General features: G+C 45.7%; 1 protein-coding gene across 2 annotated transcripts in view; it reads right to left on the bottom strand.

The window, feature by feature from the left end:
• Positions 1-20,224, bottom strand: part of LOC133115765 (uncharacterized protein C7orf50) — a 98,344-nt gene that overhangs the window by 8,627 nt on the left and 69,493 nt on the right. For both annotated transcript variants that reach the window (XM_061225392.1, XM_061225393.1), the window contains exon 4: positions 5,715-5,941. In XM_061225392.1, coding sequence (XP_061081376.1) covers positions 5,715-5,941 — 227 coding nt within the window. The remainder of the gene's footprint in view (positions 1-5,714; positions 5,942-20,224) is intronic.

Here is a 20,224-nt window from a genome sequence, read left to right as displayed (position 1 = left end):
AGACCCTTTTTCAGAACTCAGTGGGCTCTTTTCAGTAGTTCTTAACAAACTGTAACCTGGCCTGTTTTTGTGGCAAACCAGTGGTTTGTATCTTGCAGTATCGCCTCTATATTTGTTTGTGAGGTCTTCTGGTGACACATCCATGCCTGCCTCTTGAATGGTGTTTGGGGTTTTTTCCTCATTATGGCTAGAATTCTTCAGTCATAATTGATAGAGGTCTTCCTTGGGCTACTAGCAATTACAGAGCTCCAGGGCTCTCATCCTTCTTAATGGCGTTCCAAACGGTTTGTTTTGGTATGCCTATTGTTTGCCTATTGTTTGCCCATTGTTTGCCCCATGTCTTTTTTCTTATTTCTCAGCCTCATAATGACTTCTTTAACTTTCATCAGCAGACCTCTGGTTCTCATGTTCACAAACACCAAGAACAGACTCCAAAGGCAAGCAAAAGCCTGGAAGCAAGCACTAAGGAAGCAACTGAACACACCTGACTAATCAGAAACACCTGTGAAGCAACATGTCTCAACCATTATGTTACCCTGAAATTCCAGGATGAACTATAAAATGTCTATGCAGAGAAACAGAAATGTATAAAAATACACTTTAATAAAAGCTGATAATCTGCTCCGTAACCGCATATGAATGGTTTGGTTGCAAATATAAAATACAGAGCCAAAGAGTTCACAGTATGTTTTGAAGAAAACGCTCAACCTTCTGTCAACAAGCTACATGATAAGGGTCCTGAGCTCACTCGCTAACTCGATAACTTTGTCAGCAGGGATAGGTAAACAGCCAGCCAGCTAAGCTAGATAGCACTGTCAGCTAGCTAGATTTCCACAATCCCAAAAAACCTAAAAAACAGAACATTGACCATCTTGTTATCATTGTATTTTCTGTGACCAAAAACAGATTGTGTCATTGCAACAACAATTAGCTGAATTATGCATTCTCCTGTACTTCGGATGTCCAATCTGATTAAAGAGTACCATGGCAAAAACAACATACTGCATTTCTTCGACATGCAGAAGCAAGTCTGTAACGGGGACTACTGGGAGATTAGTGGGCTACTAAAGATAGCAAAGTTTGAGTTTCTCACATGATCATAATCCAAAATAGATTATTGTTGTAATTGCTATAAACAAAGACTGATTTAGTCCTTAGATTCCCCACTTCCTGCAGAATAGTGCTTCAAATGTAGTAAAACTTTCCTCAAGTGTGAGTATAGCACACCCAGTGCACCCTCAAGTAACAAAATCAACCTGTATCTGACACCTTGCACTGAAATGGTGCACCCAATGAACCCCATTAAAATTAACTGCACGAAGGTAAAAGACAAACCACAGTCCAAATGAAAGAAACAAACACAAAAAGACCACTTTGTTCCAAGCTGTACTCTGACCTCCCTGTTTCATTATCAGAGCATCATGGAGTTGCTGTGGGAATGTTCCCAGGGAGACTTCCCACTGGAAAAGGCAGAGAACGCGTGTGAGAAACAGGCATTCCTACCAGGCTGGTGGTCACAAGGGGTGTGGGTACGGCATGTCCGTGTGGTGAAAGTTCAAGGAATATTTATGTCAGCGATTCTTTCATGAGTCTGCTTAAAGCCCAGCACACGCTGAGCCAAGTCTCAGAGTCCAGCGTGTCTTGTGACACTCCCGGAGAGGGTGGACAGAGTTTGGCGACAGCGGCACCCCGGGGAGTTTGCTTTTGATGAGGCTCAGCAGCTGTTAAAATGTTATCTTAGCTTGGGTCTGATGTCCGTTGTTTTCTGGACTCTTCCAGTTGTCTTTCTCTTCTCGATTCCTTTGAGCAGGGACTAAAACAAAAACCACGTCCTCCTTTGACTTCAGTACCTCTCACATTGCTTTCAGACCTTCGGGTCGACCGCGTAGGGGCGAGAGGCGCTAGCACAAACTCAAATAAGGAGGGAGGTCAGGAGAACCTCAGGGGGAAACTGAGCTTGTGTCTTTTTTCACTCAGGATAGTGTTCGACGAGAGGGTTGGAAAGAAATTGCTATTCCGCAGAGAGCCATTTGTGGCCACCCCCAAACTCCCCCCTGCCCCTTACCGCTCAATAAAGTGGAGCAGGGGGAAAGCATTACTCCCCTCTGCACCCCCCTCCAGTGCAGCACATTTGGAATCACTTGGCTGGTAATTACCTGGGTCATCCCCAGGAGGTGTGAGGAAGCCTGTGATGACCCAGAGCTGATGTCCCCACAAGTGCAGTCTCACCAGACTCTCACCAGATGCATCACCAGGGCAGAGCGGAGAGCTGGATAGGCTGAGGCATGCTCATCAGAGGAGAACATGTGCGTGAGTCTGTGTTCTCGATACGTTCAGCAGCACATGTGAGGATCAGAGCGATACGTCAGCCCTGTGCTGTCTGTATTTATAATGGAATCCCACCGTTGCCTGTCCACCCTTCTTGCTCGGGGGGCTTGTCCCCTGAGGCTCCCAGTCACCTGGCCTACGTGTGCCACGTAGCCACCACACAGCGGAGGAGCACCACGTCCCCCTGCGAGACCCTGGCAGGTTTGAACAACGCACTCTACCGGATCCGCTCCGGTCATGCTCTATATATCTTGAAAACGGCACCTTGGGATGAAATAAAGTGGGGAAAACGACGAGTTGCTGAAGCAAAGCAACTGGAGCCTAGAAACATTTAGCATCACAGACTGTTGCGCATGCAGTTCATGCATGCTCAGTTTGAGCTAGCTGACAAGCTCCACAGGGAAAGGGCACCTTCCACAGCAGTGTATATGATGAATCTATCCACAATACAAAACCTAATGGATTTCTCTAGAAAGTATGAAATTCAGCTTTGGTTAGAACGTGATGGTTGAACTAACATTATTCAAACAGACTCCTATAAAAACAAAGCAGATACAGAAAATTTCCACCACCCCTCCTGTGGATGATAAAAACTCAGACTAAATCTTAAAGGAAACGTAAACAAGTTCAACCTTGAGGTATGCCCCTGAATTCTATCTACAGTGTTTTTTGTCTCACTCAAGACATTGTTAAAACAAAGTCGAGGTTAGACTCGCAGGTCTCCCTTTCACCACAAGCCGTTTCCGTCATTATCATCCCTTAACAAACGCTTTAGATCAACAGTGCCGGGTGGTACAGGACCGTAGCCGGGCATAAGAGTGCGATTCAGACAGGGAGACACACGCTAGAGGAGACAGAAGACCAGGCCCCTCTGGTTCTAATCAGAGGGGAGATGTTTGTTTGGTGAGCATCGGTGGAGGATGGAGCCCAGCCGTGAGAGTGACTGGATCCAGATGACTGCTAATTGGCAACATCGGTGCCCCCTGCCCCTCCTCGTGCAGGCTCCGCCCCCACTGCAGCTGCACACTAACTGCCCTGAGGCTCAGAAGAGCCCAGCCTCGCACCCCCAAAAATTTGCCCCTGTCACAAGACACGACGCCACACTCCCCACCGCCTTGCGATGAGCAAACCGGATGAACCGTAGATGCACCTATAGATGGCATATTCAACAAAAAATTGATTGTTCAAACAACAGACAAGGCCCAGGCCCAGACTGACGTAAAGCTGTATGTGCTTAACGGTACCATATTTCAGCTTTACAACCCATATGGAAGACCCATATGCACACATATGGACACTAGAATAATTCATACAGCATGATAAAGTAGGTCACAGAATGCAGCACCATATTACAGTAATACAATTCTGTTGGTGCAGAGTCAGCAAACAGTAAAGACTGTACATAACATTATTGCAATAATTATGACCTCAAACAGAGGTAAACAATTTAAGACATACAACCTATCTGCGATACAATCCCAGGCTGATGACACTTCTGTAGCAGAGATGGTGGAAGTGGTCGTAAAAGCAGCGAGGATGAGAGTGATGATGCAATGATGAGTATTTTCTTGGCAGATGCTGGAATCAGGTTTATGCATAGTTTGATGTTCTGTGGAAGCCATTCCACTTAATTTCCTTTCTCAAGAGATTTAAGACTCACAGACCTCTGGTTCCAGATAACACAAATTATTTCAAAAACTTATTTTCAAAACAGGTTACTTACCTTAGACAAGATCCCTGAAAATGTGTATTTTTGGCTAGAGCAGATAGATGCACATTGACTGCATGAAAACAGCACCAGGCTGGAAGCCTGCAGGCCTGCTGGCTTGCTCTCAGAACATACACACTGCTCTACAACTTGCTTGTTCAGGATGTAAGAAACACTTTCATTTCACTTTTATTTTCTTGCTTTAGACCATGAACTCGAAATGCTCTGACACCAGCCATTGTAAAGCTGTCAGGTCATCAGGAACTGCTGCAAACATCTACAATATACCACATTGCACACAGAAATGTCTGGCCAAGTGAAAACCTGAAATAATAATAAAAACTTAGAAAACCTTTTAGTAATATACAACGCCCATCATCAAAGATAAAAAGCAACAGTTGTGTCTTACTGCACATTTCCAATGTCAAATGATGGTGATGAATATGATTTTTTAAATATAAAAGATATTCATTGCATAAAAAAAAAAAAATGTCTGGGCCAACATGCACATGCAATAAAACTAAAATAGAAACTAAACAGTTGCTTTAATATTTGGCACAAGTTTCCACCTATTGATTTGAGTGGCTGAGCCATAACTGTGATTCAATTCATCATTTTGGTGAGAGGGAACTGGCTTGGTGTACTGTGAGGAATTAGGCAGACATGCAGATGCTCCTAGAGCTGTTCCAAATAATCATGCAAAAAATGTAAGCCAAACCATAACAATACTCAAAAACATTCCAGTATTTCACTAACTCTAGACAGTACAGTGTGTTTTCAATGCCAGAAAGTCAAAAATACAAAGTTATTGAATTTCTTGGCTGGACACCAATAAATAAAAGTTATGAAGCTGAAGATTATGTGTTACTAAGGGAGATGAAGTTCTTTCATCACAAAAGAATCAAGAAAAGATCCCACAGAGCAACATATTTTGGGTAAACTCCAGGACAGGGATTTGAAGTCTTTGAACTCCTTAGCACTAGCATTTTCTGAAATTAATTATAATAATCCTCATGTAGAAAGTATGGAAAACAGAACTATGATGGTTGTTATAAGTATTTTCCACTCACACATACTTGAACGTGAAAGTGAGCCAGAGCTTTGCCTTGAATAGAGAAACTTAATATTCCCCAAGATAATTTGTGTATTAATTATTTTGCATTTGTTTTTTTTGTTTTTTTTGCAGCGATAAGCCAAAGGTGGAAAAGGTGCCAAGGGCACTCTGCATACATTACCAGACCATATTGTCAGCAACACTTTACAAAAAGGTTCCATGAAACGGCGTGAACTAATGCAGTTATTAACTAACTACTACTGAGAAGTTAATCTGTACAGCTCTTGTAATGTATTTGTACATCAATAATCCATGTTCACAACTACATTAGTTTATGCCAATTCATGAACCTTATTGTAAAGTGTGACCATATTGCCTAGCAAAAATGTATACTTATTATAAACAATCATTGTGCAAAAACAAAAAGTGCAGGTCAGAAGTGCTAGACTAGACTAGATATTTATGCAGAGTGCACTTGGCACCTTTTTCCCTTGCTTATAGTCAGCTTTGGCTATATGCACCTGCGGCTGTTATAGATTTAGCGCAACAATTCATTTTCATTTTGCAGCTATAAGCGTAAATCCATGTGCCTGCGTCCCCTGTGTCACACTCCCCACCTCTTACCACGTGAGGTAGTCCAGAGCCAGCTGGCCAGCTGACGGTTTGGTCGCCTCAACCTTCTCTACATCCTTCCCTTCTGCCTTCAGTTTCCTCTTCTCCTCCTGTTTCCGCATCTTCTTCATCTTCCTCTCCAGGGCCCGTCTCTCCTCTGGGCTCAGGGCCTCTTCAGCATCCTCATCCTCCTCTTTCTGCTCTGCTCCTGAGCTGCCAGACAGATCCTGTGCTGGTTCCTGCATGGGAAGAGAGGGAGAGTCAGATATAGGGGGTGTGTGTGTGTGTGTGTGTGTGTGTGTGTGTGTGTGTGTGTGTGTGTGTGTGTGTGTGTGTGTGTGTGTGTGTGTGTGTGTGTGTGTGTGTGTGTGTGTGTGTGTGTGTGTGTGTGTGTGTGTGTCATCTCTACAGCTCATTAATGTGTTTCACATATCTGACCCACTGCTGCATTAGTGCATAATGCCGTGTTGTAAAGTGCATGACATGTTGACTAGAAGACATAAAGCCAGGCTTGTGGGCAAGTAGAATAAAAAGCTTGGGGTTTCTTAACATGGAGGCATTTGCAACCTCTGTGCATCCTACTGCAATAACCAAACAGTGAACCTTGCCAACCCAGCCCCCCAACACAATCTGCTGACTTAGAGATAGTCTAGTCCCAGGACAACAAGATACCTGCTGCAAAAACCTACTTCCTGTGATGCTATCAGTGCTATACAAACAGCCAGAAATGTTAAAAAAACGCATACTACATGTCTAAGTAATTATTTAGTTGCTTACTGATAATATGCTGCTCACAACTGCACCCATAAAATTTAACAAATTAAGAACATCACAACAAAGATCCTGACTGGCCTTTGACTAATGCCTTTTTAGAGTCTGTGCACTTGAAATCCACCAGACCTTGTTCTGTGGTGGCAGTAATTTCACCTTCACACAAAGCACTGGCTGCCAAACCTCAGTATCAATGTGTAACTGCTGGGTGGTCCTCCAAGGCGGGGAGCGGAGTGGGGTTAATTAGAGAAGATGTGGAGTTTAATCACGTCCCCTGTCCTACGTGATCCAATTATCTGTGGAGAAGAAAGGCCACCTCCGTCTAATAAAAAGCAGGCATGCCCCTGCCCATTGCCACCATCGCTGCAAATAAATAAAAACAAGCGGATACGCTTGCCGAAGAAAAGGGGGCCTTGTTCAAGACTGCAGTGGAGCAGTCGGGCTTCCCTCCGTTTCTTCCGGTGTCTTCTGCTAGGACCAGAACGAGCGGCGGGTGACAGGCAGAGGTCATGACCCTACACCCAGCTCAACCTCCCGTCTGACAGCAGCAGGTCCCATTGGAGCTGCATCGGGCTACATTTACGCTTCCCAACATGTCACCAAAGTTTTGTTTTTCTTTCAAAGGGGAATTTGGAAATTGTCTCAACTTGCCATAGGCGCTGAGTAACCGTGTGAGATCAGAGATATTACAGGGAATGCCTTTATGGAAGTGAGTAATTCCTGGGTCACACTTAAAGTAATAATGATGCATGTGAAGTTTGATTGATATGACACCGGTAAATGCTTTATGGGTCAACCTGCCCATCAACCTTTTTTAATACAACTTACACTACTGGTTTATAAACCACAAGCCTTGTTTGAGTTTGGTTCTGATTAGTCTCTCACTGTGACTGAGGAGCAATATTTCCGCAGGATCTCATCCAGTATTCTGAAAGTGATCCGAGCAATAAGCACCATTAACATTTTAGTTATTGCTGCGCTGTGTCTGGAGCCATTCATCTGAACTGGAGCCATTTTAATTTTTTGAGTGGTCACCATGCTCTGACAGGCAGTGATGTACTCTCCTGTTCCTTCATATTCTGGCACATATATCCACTTCCATTCTCCATCTGGTTCCTTTTTTTCCTGTCTGTTTGAAAGCCTTTTGGAATTTTGTCAAGAAGTCTCCTTCCCCTGCTGTATCCCCTACACGCAGCATACTGAGAGCCTGTCCGTCTATAACAGCAGCAGGAAACTCAGCTGTGAATACAAAATGTCACCTCACATGCCGTCAAGTGCAAAGCAGCGGTACTGAGGAGCCAAAGTTCTCTGAATCTGAAAGTATGCGCTCTAATCTGCCGAGCAAAGGACACAAGGCTTTGCGGCAGACAATGATTTGCCTGTCAATTATAGCCACTACTTACAGTGAACTGCCAAGGACCAGCTGCAAGCACAAAACCTGTGTGAAGAAGACGGCTCCGTAAAACGGACGTCATTCCGAGACGTTTTGTGTTGGCGAGGAGACAAAATCCCAATTGACACTCATCTTCTTAATGAGGGAATATTTGTGGTGCCTCCGGTGAAGGCCGGGCTTGGCATGTTCTAAAAATACAGCGCAATGAGAGCCGAGCGGTTAAGTGCCTCAATTCCGCTTTCCTCTCGTCTCGTAATCTCCGATCGCCCTTCTATCCTAGGAGAAGCCCCTCAGCCCCCGGGCCTTCCCCTTTGCTGGCAGTGACACGACCCACAGCTTAGGCAGGTCCAGCACACCCCACCTCGCTACAGATCTCCGCCTGCAGAGCTCCACGCCACTTTCTTTCTGATCCACGGGGGTGAGCCAATGATCCCACGGACTTCAAACCCACGGGTGTCCAGCACACATCTGTCTCCGACTGCTTATCCTGCACTGTACGCTCACCTCCCTCAACCCCCAGGACCCTACACAGGTGAGCGTCCCCACCACAAGCCCACTCACACCAGCACTATTTATTTGGCTCTGCTTGCCGCACAACTGGAGGCAGTGGGCGTTTTTTCAAACTGCAGTCCAGTTAATGGAACAGATCTTCCATTCTGGGACAAACCACAGGGTGTTATTCTGCGGGCTAGAAAACAGACCGTAAATAACCGGACAGATGAGCTGTGGGCCGGCCCTTAAACTGTCTAACCGTCCGCCCATCAAATTTCACAGAGGGATTCCGGGTAGAAAATGTTAACTTCTATGTTGCTGTACGAGAACTGTTCCGTATGGTATAGATTCATATTGTGAGAATGTTTTGGTGTGGCATCTCCATAAAATATGGTCAAAAAAAGTATTTTGATGAAGAATTACTGCCTAGTTACAGCATAAGTACTGAACATGGGTCACTTCATGGAGCATGCGACGCCTCCAAAGAGTTCCCGCTCTCACTGGCCTTCCATATTTACTCCACAAGACTGCAACACAGCACTTTAAGAAACGGTATTGTCGTGAGCACATATTCACTGCACGTCTGAGCGTTGAGGCGGGTGCCACAAAACCAGCCACATATCAAAACAAACGTGTGCCCCAGTCCGCACTTTTAAATGTCAATGCAACTTGTGCCATGCTCACACCATACCCTGATCTCCCAGTAAACCCACACGCCCGTCGGATCGCACGGCAACACCCGAGGATGCAAGCGTTGGATTACATCACTAGAGTTGGGTTCCCATGTCACAGAATTTGCATGTGAGATTGGAAGCGGAGTTCAAGGCTCCAGTCATGCAGGGAATGTTCTGGAAGCAGAAGGCAAGGGGGGAAGGGGGAGTTCATTTGTTTAATTTGGTGGTTGCGGGTTGTTTGTTTGTGAACGGGGCCGGGGCAGCTGGAGGGGAAGGGGCAGGGCCGTGTGCTGGTAGAGGAATACCCCACACAAGGCCTCCAGGAGCACAACAATGGAGATTTGGAGGACTGCAGCGGGAAGGGGCCCAAGGGGGGAGCACGGGGAGTGGAGCGCACAGCGCGTGAGGGGGAGGGGGAGGAGGAGGAGGGGGGAGGCGCACCCAGACACCCCCGCTCACATCGCCCACGCGGACAGGGATGACGTACGGAGGCCAGACAGCAGACGCCAGGCTGAGCTTTCAAGCTGGCGCTCTCTGCAAATTTGCACCTTGTTATACGTCGTCACAATGGCCCAATGTTCAAAAGTGCACGTTCAGCCAAATATGTCAAATCTGACAGGAACACATTGGGGAGGTTAGAAAAACTCTGAATTAAAAAAGCCTTTGACATGGAGTCATCTGAAGTATCGAGTCAGACATCTGGTCCTCAAAAGGCCTTATTTAATGTATCTAAATTGAAGTTTAATATGACAGTGTTGACATGCGTCCAAGCTACTCCGTTCTAACCGGAGGAAGGCCAGAGGGCTATGACCCTTTTCTTTGTAGTTCTGACCCATCCACCAGCTGTGGATGGATGCAGAATGGAGATTGTGCAAGTCAGACACAGCACTTTCATATTATAACTTTCCCATTGGAGGAGAAGGGCAGCTCTCTGAGGAAAGGCATTGTCTACTGCTTCATGCTGCTGTCCTCCTAACTGCTGTTAAGGAAACTCATGTGCGGTCAAAGTTCAAAATCATGACCAATAAGGAAGCTAATGTTTTGTCAAGGGAGGAACCAAAATACTTCAGCAGCATCTCGGAGGCAATGGGCTCCCACTGGTTTTGCGAGACACAGTGGATTCAGGTTCTTCCTCAGATTGTAAAGTTGCATTTCGTGTCCGTTACAGAATAGGAAGGCTTTCGGCCTCCAGCCTTCCTGAATGTTGGGTCTGCATTGTTGCCTTTGGCACGGATACTGTGGCAGACAGGAAGCCGACAGGTCACTGTTTGATGTTCTGGGAAACAGCGAGGTAGGCACTGATTACAGCGAGCAGGATATTGCTTTTAGAAATCAGCGCTGTCCCGGCTTGGTATTCCGCATGTCAGGCTGTGTGCTCTGTCCCCTGCCACTCTGGAACACGAACGGCTTCCATTTCTGACCGACAGATTGGTATTTATTGTTTTAATCCACGACCGGCACACGCCCACGCTACAGTCAGTGATAACATAAAAATAATAATAATATCTATCATGGGAGGGAATGAATCATGATACAAGTTTTCCATGTAGTGCAGTGCAGCTCTGTGGTCGTGTCAGAAAGACTTTTCAGGAACACGTCCCTGTGTATGACCGGGGTCGTGCTCGGCGTTCTCAACTGCACATCTCCTGGGAGAGCACAAAGTGGGTGCCGGAACATTCTGTTCCCAGCTCTTTGGGAAAGGGAGGCCAGCCCAGGAGGCAGGAGTTACAGCTCCTCAGAGCACCCCTCACCTTAGGAGAAGACTTAGCCCTCCATGTCCCAGCTCCTCATTCTCTTACTCATGAGCCTGCCCTCGGTTACACCTGAATCTCCAAATGAGGTGTCCAAAAATCAGTGCACACCACTGCATCACGTCCCATCAGGCACTGGAAACCAGAGTGATTTTATTATGCCCCCGGTGCTTAGCTTCATGTGGCATAGCACGCCAAGTCCTGGAGACGAAATAGACTGCCAATAAGAATAAATTAGCATTTTAGCGTATTTTTCCGTACTGACACATCGTATCTGCCCACACAGCCCGTAGGGGTCCTTGCCCGTAGGAGTTTACGCGAGAACAAAATTAACATTCAGAACATGCAATGTGAAATTGAACATTTAATTAGTTCAAGGTTATGTTTTGATTTTTGAAAAGCCAACAAATGTCATTAATTATCTCTGGGCAAGGATTGGACTTTCTCTTTTATTGCCTTCTGCTGCGGTATGTTGTGGAAGGATGTACAGGATTGTCCTTAAACAAATCCAAATCTTCATCATACTATAACCTACAGTGAATTGATTTGCCTTTTGTAAAATAAATAAACTTTGACTTTACCGAGCCAATGCATAACAGTTCTGTTACCGTAAAGCCGTGCTTTCTCAGTGCTGCAGAAAACAACTCACCACCTTCAATAAACATACCATTAGTACCTCATTTATGGGTACCCTCGACACCCCACCCCTTGAATTTAGATTTCTGTCTAATCTTCAGGATTCTACATATAGAATATCGGCAAACAAGTCCCATGTCTCCTCCAACTACTCTCTGACATTGATTGATCATGTCTCTTCAGGGGTCATTAGCTTGGTATATGAGCACTTTGAGCAGACTAAGAAAGCTCTCTAAACCTTCTGCATACACTATTAAGGTTTTTTTTAAACCCAATAGAACGTGAGCAGCTTATTAATAACGAATACCAGTGAGAGGGACAAGCTGCAGAAGAAGATGCAATATAAAAATCTAACCGCTAAGATAAAATCACATGTAGGGTTGATATGGTGGTGGGGCACGAGTGTGAAGGGTTTTTTCTTTTTTATCAAAGCACACCCACCACAAACAATGGCAGCACAGCCGGGAGTGAGAAGTTGCCTGGTGACTTGGTGGCATTAGATCCAGTCAGTAACTGTGTGCTCTGAAGCTGTGCTGCGTCCTTTTCAACAGTCACAGTTTGCAGCACCACTGACCATTAGGGCTGGGGGATATAGCCATCGCGGTATAAGCATTGTTTTTGGAAGCGCAGTAAACATTTCACTGAAGTTTGGAGATGTGTTGTCGAATCAAGTATGATTAAAGACGAAAAGAAGGAACGAAACCTACCGCCACCTGCCAGATAGTTCTTATTGCGCAAAAAAAAACAACAACAAAAAACAATAACTATATTGCGCAGATTAATCGGGCTGACTATTGCTAGAGCAAAACGACTAGCAAAATATTGCTCAGTCTCCTCTACTATAGGCTGTCGCTGTGTATGGAGAAGATGTTTCTTGTACCCATACAGTATATGCCAGCACTATGCATCTCGGAAATAAACGCAGTGCCCAGAGGTGATGATACAAAAAGCGAGTGTTTCAGCCCAAGCCAACTCACTCTGCAGTAGCCCACTCATAAAATGTATTAGGATCATTTGCAGTACACTCCAGGTGTGCAGAAAATGTGTTCTTGGTTTTAGACCCCGCGTACCCCCCACCGCTGCCTGACCGACATGTTCGTTCTTTGTTTACGCAATAGTGACTCACTACTTCTCCTGAAAAATGTAGGGAACCAGCGCTATTTCCAATAAATGATCATTTGTAATGTTGGGGATTTCTCAACTCCTGTTTTCCAGGCCATCCACTCGAGAAAAAACAAAACCTATAGAGTTATTTTCTACAAAGCCTTTTGAAATGGCTGTACTGCAGTCGAGTTCACGAGACGTAATGCTGTGTGAACTGCTATTAACTTCATTGGCCAAGCGTGAGAAATACCACTGCATGTTGATGAAAAAGTGTAATAGTAAATAAATACACATAGGCTCACAGGCACATGTGTGTGCACATGTGATTATTTTTAATGCAGAGCTTTTGATGGGATGGCAAGCAGAGGCTGATGCAAAACAGGTCATTTTATAAAAACAACATGCTGCACGAGGCTGCATATGGAGTCTTAAGGACCGTTTCCAGTTTCATGGCAGCAGTTCTATGTCTAACTCAATTCAACACATGGTTATCGCATCAGGGGACACTGAAGAACATGGTTCAATCACTTGTAGCACTACAGATGTGGTCACGTGGAGCAAACACAGCAATTTTGGCCAAATTTACCATCAACTTTATAAAAACTAAACACCCAAAATCACCCAGAGCTCTTATGCAAAACAAATCAACAACAAGATCATCATAAAGTAGGAACTTCACAAACATTACATTATTTATATGAGCAACATTAACTCTGAATAACTTCATAGGCTTTGATCTACACTCTAAAATCAGGACTATATACTTTCAAAAAACACAATGTGTCTGAATGGGAGAATAATTGCTTTATCAGATTAGAGCACAGAGATGGCAGACTGTTCATTTTCGTAAGCGTAAAAAGAAAGAGAGTATTTTCCTCCGAATGCCATTAGCAAGGCTTTTGAAGCCCACAGCTGAAAGTGCTTATTTACCACTAAATAATAAAGGAAACGAACGGTGGACCAATGATAACAGTGTGCATGGCTCAAAGCCGTAGATTGTGTAGGTCGCAGAGAGTTGCCCCCCCAAGCCCACCCAGCTAAACAAACAGAGCATTGAGGACTGAGCTTTGAGGCTTTGAGGCTGGGAGGCTGTGTGCCTGGGTGAGCTGGTTCATTAGAGAGCAACAGGCCACAGCCCCATGTGAGGAGTTAGACATCAGCACGGTGAGCAGGAACCGCTCCTGACATCTCCCACTGGGCTGGGCATGGGTCACTTACATAATCTCTCACACACACACGCACACACATGCTCACACATGCTCACACATGCTCACACATGCTCACACATGCTCACACATGCTCACACATGCTCACACATGCTCACACACACACACGCACATGCACATACATACACACACACACTTGCATGCACATGCACATGCACATACATACGCAAGCATGCACGCACGCACGCACGCACGCACACACGCACACACGCACATTTATATTTATATTATAAGGCCCAAATATATTTCAGTTGCATTCTGATGTCCTTCACATGAGTAGCAGAGAGCATACCAGCAGAATTGTATCAAAAAATATACAGAATTAACTATTGCATCTCAATTTCTCCATCAAAAAACATTGGTAGAAGATCTCCTCATCTTCTTCATATACAGCGACTGCCTATAATGGAGGAGACTGAGCAATACTCAATTCAGCCAGCTTGATTAATCTTAGACCTTAGGACATGGCCTAAACTTCCAATAAAAAACTAGGCACTGGCACTTATAATCTAGTTCAGTTATGGCTTGTAGTAATGGCTGATATTGTAATAGTTTCATTAGATATGCTTCTTCCAAACTTGAATCGAAGGCACAGCAGAAGGCACAACATAAATGTGTGTGCCTGCGCATGTGTGTATGTGTGTGTGTACACATGTGAGTGCGTGTGTAAGAGTGTATGCGTGTGTGTGTGTGTGTGTGTGTGTGTGTGTGTGTGTATGTGTGTATGCGTGCGTTTGCGTGTGTGTATGTGTGTATGAGTTTGCGTGTGTGTGTGTGTGTGTGTGTGCGTTTGCGCGTGTGAGTGTGTGTGTGTGCGTGTGTGCGTTTGCGTGTGTGCACGTACATGTGCAGCCTGTGGTGTAGGAGTATGTGTGTGACAGGGCAGTAGACAGAACAGTGATTCTCAGTGTTGGTGTTATCTGATGAAGGGGCCCCATGGCATCCCAAAGCCTGGCAGATTGGGGGGGTCACCTCCGCCCCATTAAGACGACTGCCCCACTCCACTGAGAGGGGGTCTCTGAAGACTTTTATCTTTGATCACAGAGCGTAACACAAGCACAAAAAGAGATTAAAATCCCAAAACACACATGCATGAGGCCAGGTCAATGACAAAATGAAACAAAAAAAAAGAAGAAAGAAAATCAATATCAGCTTGACCAAAGTTGAAACTGGCCGTTGAGAGGGGGAGGGGGGAGGGGGAGGGGGAGGGGCTGAAAAGAGAAGTTACTGCGGAGATGTAAGAGAGAGAAAAGAGGGACATGGTCAGAGCTGGCTGCTCCAGCTGATAATGTGATTTGGTTGGATGAAGCTCTTTTCCACACAAACCAATTGGCCCCTCATGACTCCAATAGAAAACCGAGAGTAAAAACTCTGTCTAGGAGCACTACACTCAACCACTAAAACAGACTGCGCGGTAGGTCAAATGAAAAAAACCAACATAACAAATCGGGATTGTATCCAGTAGCACTATAATTTGCATGCATCCATATTTGAGGGTTCAGTAGTTCTGAACACCGTTGGGAGTTTCCGTGCACGTGTGCTACGCCCTGGAGGGAGAGACGTGATCTTGTCAACACTCCGCCTCTCCTCACCTCAGCACTGTTCAGTCATGCAGTGTGACAGACTCAAAGCAGAGCTTCTCGTTGGCTCACTCCTAGAAATACATGTGTGCGAGACTGAATACATCAGGAGCTACATAGCTCTTTCACAGCACAAGGCGACAATGCCACCACCATTTTGGGTACTGGTTTCATGTCCCCCTACCTGGTATACCTCTGGGAAACCTATGGGATCCTATGCAGGATGTGCTGTAAGCTGCAAGCTGTACTGGTGACACATTTCTTTTAGTGTCTTGTGTAGTGCCCTGTTTTTAGGGGGGATAATAAATACCTATCAATAATAAATATTTAGCTACATTGGCCGATGCAGATATCTCCCTGTGTCGCGCTGTAGCACAAATTCAGACTGAAACCAAGTTACCACAATCATAGAAGTAAGTGAGCACAGATGACAACTTATGAAGGAAAGATAAATACTATTTGTTTACCAAAATATTTTGATGTGCTGAGTTCATTATCAAGTAGAGAGCATGAGTCAATTGAGCTGTAGAGCTGACAGCATAGATAAATAAAAATAAATAAAAGGTCAGATTAATATGATCAGGCTACATTTTAAGCTTCACATTTTCACTGAATTTGCACCATGCACGGTGCACCAAACGAGTCACCTGTCATCATCTCGGCTACAGATGTACTTTGCGTTTGCTGGAACCCTGACGCCACCTCGCATCCCGAGAAAAATGAAACGTCAACTCGACGTAAACCCTTGCAGTGTAACGCACATCAATTCTAATTCTCCAGAGCGAGGCGAAGGGAGAGAAACCGATCGATTCTTCTGGCAGAAAATCAACTCCAGCTCCGTGGATGTTTCTTGAAACCCGAAGGGACGAAAAAAGACGCGGAGAAGAAGTGGTGTTCGCATCTCAAGCGACTTCACAAGGCCGTGTCAGCAACACTGTGGAGGAGGTGGAGACCAAACAGCCAGATAGAACAGGTGGAACTTTACCGACCCCTACGGAAACATGACCTTCTGAAGCCATGGCAACCAGCAGGTAAACACCTCCAATCTAATCCTAAATCACCTCGTGTACCAGGCGCGGGGGTGGCCAGGGACCGGCTTTTACATTTCCTGAAGCCTTTTGTGCCTCTAACCTTGAGAGGAGGGAAAGAGCGATCGTACCATAAAGAGCTGCGGTAGGCTCAGTCTTAGTAAACTGCAGAGCAAAGCCCACCTTGTGTTTACTCATTAAATTTTTTACATTACAGGCATTTGGCAGACGCTCTTATCCAGAGTGACGTACAGCAAAGTGCAGACCCGTAGCCAGTTCTGCTGTTCTGCTTCACTAGAAGCAGCTTTTAACGTCAGGCCTCAAGATTAACAGCGCCAGATTACAGGGTGCCTCGCAGACACACGTCACAAACGGCTACGCTATCATTCCAGAGCCGGCTCACAACCTGTTGGCATGTCTGTGGACATGCGTGTGCCAGAGTGTGTGCGTTTGTGTGATATGAGAGTGAGTGAGTTAAACAGAGAGAGAGAAAGAAAGGGAGAGAGGGGGGAGGGGGGGTTTTCTGGCTCACAAGCTTTCCATTTGCTGCCATAAACTAAATCACTGGCTGGCTCTGCACCTCTCCCTAAACCCAACCTCCCCTGTACCGGACCCCCAGATCCTGTGCACTGCAATACACTGAGCCAGGCTCACAAAATACAGCCAATGAAGTGTGGAGCTCTGTTGTCTTCACTCTAACATTGACCCTTAAATTTGGAAAGGCATAGCAATCACAATGCATTTCAGCGGTCATGTGTCTTGAAAAACGGTCCTATGATCAAATACAACGCTGGCGTCGTGAAGGGAGATGTAACGTGCAGGTTGCATCCGCCCATAACGGGTTAAATTCAAAACCTGCCATCATCCAAACTCTTTAATACAGTACCCCAAGAAAAAGCACATGCTGCAGGAAAACATCTCCAGACACATCTTATTTGGGGTCTGAATCATGCCCCTCTACCCCCCATATCTATTATTCTCTGTGCAAACTTTCACCACATACCCCAAAAACTATGCACAGCAAAACAATGGAGAAATAACAAGCATTGTCCGATTCATCTCCCAACCACAAGCCACAGCCTTGCAGACTGAGCATTCTGACTGGCTCAATGGTTATGCATGTGAATCATGCTCAAAAGCCAAGCTAAACGCTGTAATTCAGTTCAAACTCAAAAAAAGAAAGACACAACAAAAGAAAAGACTCCTTCTTTGTAAATGGAAAGTTTTTAGTGGATGAGGTTTTGTATTGTTGTACATGACCAGACTTAAAATACCAAAGACGCATTCTAAAAAAGATACTTCTCCGAAAGAAGAACCAGAAGAATGGTGAGGAGCTCAAGTCTATTCTGGAGGCCGGGATCTCTGTCCCGAACAGCCTGACGCTGAACTCAAACGACACCCCGCGTGGTCCTGGAACAGAACTCAAGGGGCGTTCACACCATTTCCACCACTCGACACATTCTATTCCTCTTCTAGGAAGAGGCCATGCGGTGTGGGATGGGTGCAGTCCGGCAAGTGGGGTGGTGCGTTCGCCGTTCTGTATTTGCATAGTGTATCATCCTCCCTTGTTCTTTACAAATTAATGGATCCAACGCAGCTCTTCAGGCTCACAAAAACTTGGATCAAACGTTCAAACGAGGCCTTGCAGATCAAATATGAATCAAGATTCAGCTCCTGCCTCGCCTATTCCGCCTCAAATGTTTTCAGAAACGTATTTTTGCGGACTGTTTAGGAGGAATAAGAGAAATTTAAATGCGTCTATCAAATCAGGTGACAGCAGTGTTCCTTGGTAGACTACGTTTGAATTGATCCCATCGAGGCATCTATCCAACGGAACCCGCCTACAGTATCGCACATAAAACGGGCCGATGCGTTGCCAATGCGTCATTGTCGGAATGGGTGTGAATGCCCCTACAACGCGTCTCCTCTAGGTCTGCTACTTACTGCTACTAGCTTCTACAGAGCCGAACGCCCCCATATGGAGTAACAGCTGACCGGGTTTTACAACTACTGCTGCTGCTTTTCACACGATGGAACGCCATGGTCCACAGCTGCCCGGTGGGAGATGCTGCTGGAGGGACAGTGTGCTCCGGCTGACTTTGGTGCCGCCATAGAAACGGCATTGCCACTGCCAGCTTTAGCCTCGTAGCCATAGGCCAGGAATCATCAACGCTGGCCCGCAAATAGTGCCGCTGATTGGACTCCCAGGTAAAGTGAGGGTGGGAAACCAGCAGTTCTCGGTCTTCGAGGACCATGAGTTGCTGAGCCCTGCCATAGGTGGTCGAGGACTGTGCAGCTTGTTTTTAAGAAGGACAGCCTGTGACCACAGGGCTCTAACAGAAAGCAGGTCCCTCCTGCAGAAGGCACAAGTTCGTGACACAATACTGCAGCTGCATACTGCACTGCGTGAGCTGAACGGGGTCAAGGGTGCAAACAAAGAGATTGCGAAGACTCAACCTATAACACAGTAAAGTTCAGTGGGACTCTCAAACCAGAGTACAGTGGGGCTCTCAAACATTATTTTGTGATTCCAAGACAATCAGTAATCTCTCACCACTGGACTTGGCTGTTCTGTTGGATTAACATTCTTGTTGTATAATACAGGCCTTTCCTCAATTAGGTCTGCAAATTCCTTATCCTAATAATCCGTTTAACACGACCCACAGCAATGTTGTATGTTTGGTTTCCATACACAAATATTGAAGTGAACAATATACACATCATTGTTACCCCACATGTACCACACAATGCCCAGTTAGAAAAGACAATTCTCCTGATAGAACACTGGTGAAACAGATTCCCTGACGCCCTGTTCTCTTCCTACTCCTTTACTGACAGCAGTATTACTCAGCTAGTTGAAACAGAGGCCATTGAAGGCTTACATTGTCACTATTAGCATGGATTTTCTCCTCAAATGTGAATTTTTCTTTATTAATTTGGCTGATACAAAAATGTCTTTGGTAAAAGCAAAAATAAAAGTATTTTTGGAGACAAATGGCTTTCAAAACTGCCCATCGAGGAATACAGCATAGTATAAAGGACCACATGCACACAAACAGGCACACACACACACACACACGCATATGCATGCAAGAACGAAGAGACATGCACACAAACTGGCAGCTCCTCCAGTGGAAGGCGAACCGCAGGGAGTAGGCAGTGTGCCAGGGAGTCGGAGCCCTGAGACGTTTTACAGAGAGGTTTTAATGAAAGACAGGCCAAACACACACACATGCACACACGCACGCACGCACGCACGCACAGGCACGCAAAAGCACACCCACACACACAAACACAGACAGACACAAGCATGCACATGCACCCACACACATGTGCAAAAACACACACACGCACGCACATGCACACACAAACACACACGTACGCACACGAACGCACAAGCACAATTTGTTTACGCTCCAAGCCCGAGAGCCAGTCAGCCGGAGCCTAGAGAAATCACAATCAATAAGGAAAACTCTTTTGGACAGCCACAAAGAGGAAGAGGAAGAAAAGGAGAGTGAGGGAAGAGAGAGAGAGGAGAGAGAGCAGGGGAGAGGGAGAGGGAGAGAAAGAGAGAGAGAGAGAGAGAAGAGAAACGAGAAAGAGAGAAGATACTCGAAAACAGGAGAAAAGCAACCAGTTCTTTTCTTCTGCACTGTGCTGCAGTTGCCTGCTGTTAAACCCAGCCTGACAGGGCGAGGGTCTGAAACACAGAGAGGGTCTGAAACACAGAGAGAGGAGCAGACAGAGCTCCAGGCAGCCGTGCAGAGCAGAGCAGAGCAGAGCAGAGCAGAGCAGCTCTCTGCAGCAGCGCAGGCTGGCTGACTGCGCAGGCGGGGTGGCTGGGTGCCTGCGCGCGTCGCGTGCACG

This window comes from Conger conger, chromosome 2 (assembly GCF_963514075.1).
Source record: "Conger conger chromosome 2, fConCon1.1, whole genome shotgun sequence".
Classification (NCBI taxonomy): Eukaryota; Metazoa; Chordata; class Actinopteri; order Anguilliformes; family Congridae; genus Conger; species Conger conger.
Note: the sequence above shows the minus strand (reverse complement) of the source record. Positions and strands in the feature narration are given on the sequence as shown.